General features: G+C 47.7%; 3 protein-coding genes across 3 annotated transcripts; all 3 read left to right on the forward strand.

The window, feature by feature from the left end:
* Nucleotides 1–284: 284 nt before the first annotated feature.
* VFPPC_09220 (DEAD/DEAH box helicase) lies at nucleotides 285–2,655 on the forward strand (the record flags this gene model as incomplete). Its single annotated transcript, XM_018287792.1, has 5 exons — nucleotides 285–356; nucleotides 441–656; nucleotides 717–820; nucleotides 1,230–2,432; nucleotides 2,487–2,655. The coding sequence occupies 5 exons, from the start codon at nucleotides 285–287 to the stop codon at nucleotides 2,653–2,655; spliced, it is 1,764 nt and encodes a 587-aa protein (XP_018140946.1).
* Nucleotides 2,656–3,577: 922 nt separating this feature from the next.
* VFPPC_09219 (interferon-induced GTP-binding protein Mx2) lies at nucleotides 3,578–5,784 on the forward strand (the record flags this gene model as incomplete). Its single annotated transcript, XM_018287791.1, has 2 exons — nucleotides 3,578–3,946; nucleotides 3,997–5,784. 2 exons carry the CDS (start codon nucleotides 3,578–3,580, stop codon nucleotides 5,782–5,784), a joined length of 2,157 nt encoding a protein of 718 aa, XP_018140945.1.
* A 1,052-nt stretch (nucleotides 5,785–6,836) lies between these two features.
* Nucleotides 6,837–7,385, forward strand: VFPPC_18017 (hypothetical protein; the record flags this gene model as incomplete). The annotated part of the gene is made up of 2 exons (XM_022429680.1): nucleotides 6,837–6,849; nucleotides 6,916–7,385. The coding sequence occupies 2 exons, from the start codon at nucleotides 6,837–6,839 to the stop codon at nucleotides 7,383–7,385; spliced, it is 483 nt and encodes a 160-aa protein (XP_022285240.1).
* Between the last annotated feature and the right edge of the window lie 1,262 nt (nucleotides 7,386–8,647).

Consider the following 8,647-nt stretch of genomic DNA (forward strand, 5'->3'; position numbering starts at 1 on the left):
CTCTGTGGTACACACTATACTTGTACCACATACCCATCGCACCAGCCAACGGTGATCAAAAGCTACATGCGACCGAAGTATCTGCGAACTGTTCACCTGGCCTACCGTGAAGACCCATCTTGGCTGTCAACCTGGAACCTTTGAAGCTGCCAGCCTTTCCGCATGCAACGCGGTGCATCTTCTCAAACTCCAACCTCGTGCCGCAGCTGCTGCGCTCCCTTTTCTTCATCTGCTGCAGAAATACATCCCAATTCATCACGAGCTGCGCCGCGCGACCAGCTACCATGAGTGAATTCGCTTCTTTCGGCGGCGCTGACGAGGAGTATGCCTCGGTGCGCAAGTACCAGGCTGAAGTGGTAAGTAGGATGAAGCTGCGACAACTCGTCTGCAAGTTCAACCCCGACTTCTGGTGCCTCTGAAGCTAATGCTGCTAAATGCAGGAAACGGACCCCGATAATTTTGAGAGCTGGGAGAATTATATCAAGTCTTCTGAGACTCTGGATGGCGGATTAAATCGCAACTCAAGCCCCCAAGCTTTGTCCACCTTTCGCGAAGCCTACGACCGTTTCCTACACAAATTCCCATTACTATTTGGTTACTGGAAGAAGTATGCGGACATGGAATTCAACATTGCTGGCCCTGAGTCGGCAGAAATGGTACGATGATGGAGTCTCCATTCCCAGATGTAGCACGAATACTGATGACATGGCTGATAGGTCTATGAACGAGGATGTGCATGCATTACCAACTCTGTCGACTTGTGGACCGACTATTGCTCCTTCAAAATGGAGACGACTCACGACCCTCAGATTGTCCGAGAGTAAGTATTGCATGATGGTTTCCTTCCCCTTAACAAGCCATCAACGCAGCATCCCTTGAGGTCACTCACGAGATTGCCTCACGCTACCTACTTCATCATTGAGACCCTCACACGTCGCCATCGACACATGTGCTGGTGAGATATGCCTTCAATGGCCCTACCTCTTTGGGATATTCTCTCACGCTATGCGCCAGGCTCTGTTGATGTCCTGCTTCTTATTCACAGCCTTTTCGCTCATCGCCTTGATGCCGCGTGTTCCCGTCGATAACCTCAGAATGGCGTTCCTTCTTTTGTACTAGTTGCTTTCGTGGTCATAGCCCCTCTTGTATTGACTCTCCCCCCTCTCCCCCATTACCTATCCGTAAATGATATTTGCCAAGAATCCTCGAGTTCTAACATGATGTTGCAGCCTTTTCGAACGTGGAGCAAGCCTGGTTGGTCTTGATTTCCTTGCCCACCCTTTTTGGGATAAGTACATCGAATATGAAGAGAGACAAGAAGCGCAAGACCGCATCTACGCTATTCATGCTCGGATAATTCGCATTCCCATGCACCAGTATGCCCGTTACTATGAGCGTTTCCGCAATCTTGCGCACACTCGCCCGCTGGCTGAAGTAGTGCCAGCTGACGTTCTCAGCCGCTTCCAAGCTGAGGTTGAGGCCGAGTCGGCAGCTCAGGGCAGCGGCTCACGGCCAGAGTTGGAGGTGGAGCGGGATATCAGAGCCAAGATTGACGCCATGTACTATGAAGTCTTTACCGCCACTCAACAGGAAGTATCAAAGAGGTGGACTTATGAATCAGAAATCAAGCGCCCCTACTTTCATGTCACCGAACTGGAGCACTCGCAGCTGAATAATTGGCGCAAATACCTGGACTTTGAGGAAACCGAGGGGGATTTTGACCGCGCAGTTTCTCTCTACGAGCGATGCCTGGTGACGTGTGCCTTCTACGACGAGTTTTGGTTCCGATATGCTCGATGGATGGCTGCAAAGGACGGCAAAGACGAGGAGGTGCGACACATCTACATCCGCGCATCCATTTTCGTGCCAATCAGCAGACCTGGCATCAGAATGCAGTGGGCATATTTCGAGGAGAGCTGCGGGCGAGTTGATGTCGCGGCGGATATTCATGCAGCAATTCTCATGAAGCTACCCGACTGCGTGGAAGTGGTTGTCTCTTGGGCACACCTGCAACGCCGTCAAAACGGACTCGATGCCGCCATTCAAGTGTATCGAGACCAGATTGACGCACCAACAGTCGATCTTTACACCAAAGCCGCGTTGGTGGCAGAGTGGGCTCAGCTGTTGTGGAAGGCCAAGGGCTCCGCCGAGGATGCCAGAGCTGTTTTTGTCAAAAACTCGCAATGGTATGGCGACAGTCTTGTATTTTGGGAGAAGTGGTTTGCTTTCGAGTTGGACCAGTCTGCAACTGGCGAGGAAGACAAGGAGACTGCCGAACGCATTAAGAATGTGTTTGATGATTTCCGTACCAAGAGCAGATTACCTGTCATCATCAAGCGGGAATTGGCCAAGACTTATATGAATTACCTTGTCCAAAGAGGCGGTAAGGATGCCATGGCTGTCTTCCTGGAGGTGGATCGTGAGATGTTTGGGTAAGTCACACCATGATGTTGTTGTCATTCATGAAGTTGCTAACGCTTATATAGACCTGCCTCAATATCCACCAAATCGACCAGTGGCCCCAAGGAAAATGGCACCATTGGAGGGGAGTTGGATGAAGCCAGCAAACGGAAGGCTGAGGCAAGATTGCTCGCATTCTACGAAGCCCACGTCGACCCCAACACTGCAGCACAGGGACCTGCAGACTTCAATTAAGGTTGACACAGTTTGCGGGTTTCCTCTTGAGTTTGGACGGGAAGCAGCATTAATGAATGGATCGCCACCCGTCCTTGCTGTACAATAATCACTGGATATTACACTGAGACGCCATGCGTGCATGTTGCGTGCCCGATACCTGGGATACGGTATTGAATGCTGGACGGCTAGTTTAGAAGCTTTGCCTAAAGCATGGCACCTGCTTTCAGTATGGCTGGCTCGGACGGACTGAGGTATGACAGACCTTAGGCGCTGGGAAAAAAGCACACGCCCTTGGATGGGATAGAGTATCGATTATGGACCTGGGTTAAGCGTTTCCATTGTAGGGATAAAAGGTTTTGTATGACTACAAACAGTGCTCAGCTAGTATAATAAAAACGAGAAACCAGGAATATGGTCTCCACACAGATCATGTTGAGTCATATTGGCATTTATCAAGCTGGACTTGTGAGCTGTGTGTGCGTTGTTGAGACTAACGTTCGCTGACGAGATTATATGTTGTCCTGTTAACGGTAGCAACGTAAGGACTGATCCGCCAACAAATCGGCGGTCTCATGGAAACAAACGGAAACAGAATCGACACACACTACTTGCTGGCCGTGCTGAGGAAGATAAGCAGAAAGTGAGCAGAAGGTGAGTTGAGTTCAGCAAAGTGGATAACAACATGTAAACACAAATGGTTGCCAACTCGCATTCACTTTTCGGAGTTGTGTCATGTGAGTGAAGTTGTCAAGTCTGCCTTTAATTTCTATCAACAACAAGTTGTCTTCCTTCTTCTTCCTTCCTTCCCTACCTCGCATCAAACAGAACCACGCTTTTGTTGCCTCCTCTTTCCGCCTCACTCTAGCTCTTTCTGTGCATTCTGAGCACTCCATTCTAACTTGATCTCTCCTCTTAGACTACTTGTCTAAACTCACCCAAGATGGGTACCGCAGGAGGAACAAACTCCCTCACCAGCCCAGATCGTCTACACAAGATCGATCAACTTCGAGAGAAGAATGTGGGCACTCACATGCCTCTCCCGCAACTCGTAGTTGTTGGCGATCAAAGCTCTGGCAAGTCTTCCCTTCTCGAAAGTCTCACTGGAATTCCCTTCCCAAACGGCCAGGGTCTCTGTACTCGCTACGCTACACAAATCACCCATCGTCGAGATAGTGTGCAGGACATCACTGTCAGCATCATTCCTGGTCCTGATGCTACTGATGAGGAAAAGACTCGTTTGTCTAGTTATCATCACAGTGTGAAGGATACAGATGAGCTCCTTGTCAAGTTTGAGTCGATTTTGCTTGATGTAAGTATCGTGTATGCCGATTAGTGACATATCTGGCTGATCATGTTTAGGTGAATGCTGCCATGGGCATCAAGACGAAAATGAACCCTGATGGAAACAAGACGTTCAGCCAGGATGTGCTCAAGATTGAAAAGTGCGGTCCAACTGAAGACTATTTGACCGTCATTGATGTCCCTGGTATCTTCCGCAACACTGAAGAGGGCGTCACTACTGAGAGGGACAAGACACTGGTTTTGGACATGGTGAAGGGGTACATTGAGCAGGAGAGAACCATTATCCTTGCTGTTCTCCCGAGTACTGTTGACATCATGACTCAGGAGATTCTCAACCTGGCTGAGAAGTATGACAAATCTGGGGAACGAACTCTTGGCGTTTTGACCAAGCCTGATCTTTTGACTGAGCGGAGTACCAAGGCTGTTGTTTGCGATTTGGTCAATGGGAAGAAGAGGCCCCTGAACCTTGGCTATTATGTTGTGCGAAACCGTGGAGCAGATGAGGACAGCCAGGATGAAATGATGTCCCGTCGGCGAGAAGACATGTTCAAGGAGGAACCTTGGTGCAACCTTCCACCAGACCGCGTGGGAGTCATTGCCCTGCGTGAACGTCTGCAAGAGCTTTTGGGTCAGATCACTGATCGAGCTTTTCCCAAGCTTAGAGCTGAAGCCCGCAGGATGCTCACCGCTTGTAAGAAGTCTCTTGATGGCCTCGGATTCTCTCGTCAGACAGAACGTGAGCAGCAAGTATATCTAAGTGATCTTGCTGGACAGTTTCAGCGACTGGTCCGATACGCTCTGGAAGCCAACTACTCTTCCCATCCGACGCTGGACAATGAGGAACTTCGCTTGATCACGGACATTGTCAACATTACGGACAAGTTCAACGATAACTTCATCAGTGCCTCGCATTCTCATTACTTTCAAGGTGCAGACAAGACTTCGATCAGCGAGGATTCTTCCGAGTACGAAGTCCCTGCCGAGGCAGATGACGAATCGAATGGCGAGTATTCCCATCAAAGTGTTGAACTGACGGAGGGCCAGTTTCCAGAGCTCGACTCCATCATTGATATGCACTGTATCCTTGAGAAGCCTCGCGGCGACATCATGGATTGGATCAAGAAAATGTATTATCGCTCACGGGGCTTAGAGCTCACATTTGGTCCCGAGCTTCTTGCCAGCGCATTCAAAGAACAGTCCAGGAAATGGGAGCCTCTAGCTAAGACTTACATGAGCAAAGTCATACTCACTATTCACCGATTTATTGTGACGATTCTTGGCGAAATCTGCTCAGACACAAAGGTTCTGGATGAACTCAAATCCGTGTTGAGCAGCGATCTTCTTGACCGGTATCAGGCTGCAATGGATCAGGCGATGTTCCTAGTCAATATTGAACGGGACACGAAGCCATACACACTGCACAAGTCTTTCAGCAATGCACTTGAGGAGTCTAGCACTCGTCGTGTCGTTCACAGTCTCGGTGGTGATGGCGCGTATGTCACTCATCACGGCAAGAGAGCCGTTCTGGTAAGCAATATCGAAGGCGCTCTTAAAACTAAGAGCAATACCGCAAAAACGACAGAGCTTATCCACGACACACTCGAGGCGTATTACGACGTTGCTAAGCAGAGGTTCGTTGACAATGTATCCCGACAGGCTGTACACCACTGCTTGCTGATGGGGCCGAAGAGCCCTCTTTTCTTGTTCTCTGAGAAATGGGTTCTTGAACTTGATGACAAGAAACTTGAAGCAATTGCTGGGGAGTCTCGTTTGGTTCGAGATAAACGTGAACAGCTGAAGAAGAAAATTCACGACCTCGAAAGCGCCGTGGAGATTTTGCGATAGAGGGCTATTGTGTGAGTTGGTTGGAAGGTCGCTTGGCTTATGGTTGTGCATTGATACATTGAGGAGGGCATTGCGATGATTGTTCCGAGGGCCATGGATCTTTGACCTTGTAATGGATATGAATTGTTCATGGTGATTGAGATTTCGCCTTGGATCTTGGCATGATTGCTTTCCTGGACGAAATTAGGGATTTGAGGACTATGATGCAGATAATTGTATAATAGCCGCCATTTGCAAGACTTCAAGTACAGTTGCTCTTTAGACAGTGATAAAACAATGGCAATTTACTTGCCCATACCTATTGAAGATTGTTGCAACCAAACAGAGCGTGGAGTATGCTGCCGTGTATTCCGTGTTCGCTTTCTCTGACGAACCCCAGAACCGCAAAAGCTGCCAAATATACTTCGATAGATGCCCAAAAGTCATGGAAGGGTTCTTCACCGGCTCTTCGGGTCTTAAAATAACACTGACCCCTCAAAAGAGGAGTGTACTGTGGCGAAGTTCTAGGCCTCCCATGTGTTCATCGCGATTCATTTGAACTCAAATGTTAGTCAGACCATATGCCTAGTGTATTTATTTCTAATTATAAACGTGTGCTATTTCGAGACACAGCTGCGTGTGCAACGCTGAGTATTGATGCAGTTCGAGAACAACTCAAGAGCAGTTTCTCACGAACAACTACTAAAATAGTCTTATTAACGGAATGCTCACCCTGTATAACTATAGAACAAAAATAAACGCAAGTTATTCATCCAGCAAAAGGGAACGCTTCGTGAATATGGAAGGACAGGCAAATTGTATCCGTTGATCACACCAACTACGAGGTTTGAGCACGCTGAACAAGAGTCTTTTGCTGCACAGGTTCACTGCCGTGCAATCAACCTGAATAAGCCTCGATCCTCTTCCAACGGGTATAAGTATGAGGAGATTTCCTGCTCAAATTCCTGGCACCCAGTCTTTCACATCCTACCTGGTCTACATTGCTCTCTCAGCAATCCAGCATACTTTCCATACACAACACTTCCAAGCATCAACACTTCTAAACAGCGACCATGCCTCTGACTGGTATGTCAACTGCCTCTTATTCTCACATCTCCCCAGTGATTGTAAAGCCATACTGATACACTGCAGCTGATCAAGTCCCGCCTCCATCCGAGGACGCCACATTGAAGGGTCCTGTCGTCCAAGTTGCAGACAAAGAAACCCTCCAGAAGCGTCTGGAGAGTTATTACGCGGGCATAGACCGAATGGACCTATTGGAAGCGTACAATGAAGCCTATCTATCGGTTGCCGGAAAATCTATGAAGGCACGGCAGCTCTTGGTAGAAGTCTTCTCAGCACAAAGGGCACCAGAAATGGAGCGCAAAATACCGCGTCTGAAACGCGACGACGAGGAGACCTTCAAGCTCCTGTGCAATTTCTTCGCCGACGAGAGTGAGGGAAGGCAGGCGAGGGAAGTTCTTCTCAGAATCATTAGGCACCAGGAAGACATATGGTACGGTGTAAGTAGAAAAGTGTTGCAAGCTAGGATAGATGAAGGGAAACCACTGCGGCTCCTCCATTACAGCGAACTCCCGGATGACCTGAAAGTGGAAGACTAGCGTTAGCTATTTAGAGTTTAAAAGAATACAGGAGTTTTAACATATTGCATGAATGGCTTGCTTAGGTCGTGAGGATAATGTCTATCGCGACTGGCATGGATGGCCATGTGTCTCTCTTATGTTAAATCTGCTTGAGTTTTTGAATATGTAAAAAAGCAAATTGTGAGGGTACAAACACCGGCTTGTATACTACCTACCTAGGTAGGTAGGTAGTTACCGTTAGTCGTAGGTTGTGTGGGAAGGATTTGAGATTCACCAGTAAGCTGGCACGGTGGTTGTAACCCAGAAACTACGCCCACGCAAAGAACTAATTTAAGACTGTGCTAATGCATTGTGTCTAAATTACTTCTAAAAGTGCTTGTTGTGTAGCGCTTCATTCGCAGCTCTTCGATTCTTGAGTTGACCCTGTCCCCTCAAAGGCGAGTCGGCTGTGGCAAAGTCTTCAGTTATTCTATATGTTTATCGCGATTTAGTTAAATGTAAATGTGAACTCAGTTTATGATTTTAAAGTAATCATGTCTAGTTATACGCAAGTTCTATTTTATTACAATAAATATATGCATGCACAACAGAGAGTTAACATTATTCGATATTAACTCGGGAGTAATGTCTCACGAAGAAGTAGTGAAAACGGTCGCATCAACAGAATATTAGCCCTGTACAACTATCCAACAAATTGACCGCAGTTTATTCGCCCAGGAAAAGGGGAAGGCTTCGCAAACATGGAGAGACCTGCGTTGACAACAAACAAAGCTGACATTTAAACAGGCCGGACGGAAGGCCTATTCCACACATGTTTTGAAATGACCGCTAGATTCCTTGCCCTGTTTAAAGAGATCATTCCGCGAACGCAGAGAAATCGTCGAGTTACCTGCGTTGACAACAACAAAGGCGAGGGTTGAACACGCCGGACGAAAGCCCATCCCACACATCGGTTATTTCGGAGCTAACGCGTCAGTAAGATGTTGAGTGCACGGTTCATGAGATGTCTTTGTGGCGTTGTAGCGGAACGAGCAGCTAAGGGAGTAATATCACTATATGAGCGAGTAAACGACTTGAAACACTTGCTAGCGGTCGATACATTCGAAAACCGTTAAATCTTATACTAGATACTAATACTTGACCAAGTTTTAATAAACGACAGTGAGTAACAGAGTTCATTGCCCGTACTCTGGTCGTATTCGGACCCGGTTCATAGTCAAGGAGACCCGAACTGAACAACCACTTGGGCATGACAACAAAAACTTGCATCGCAGAAAAGA

The sequence above is a fragment of the Pochonia chlamydosporia genome, chromosome 6, assembly GCF_001653235.2.
Source record: "Pochonia chlamydosporia 170 chromosome 6, whole genome shotgun sequence".
NCBI classification, from domain to species: Eukaryota; Fungi; Ascomycota; class Sordariomycetes; order Hypocreales; family Clavicipitaceae; genus Pochonia; species Pochonia chlamydosporia.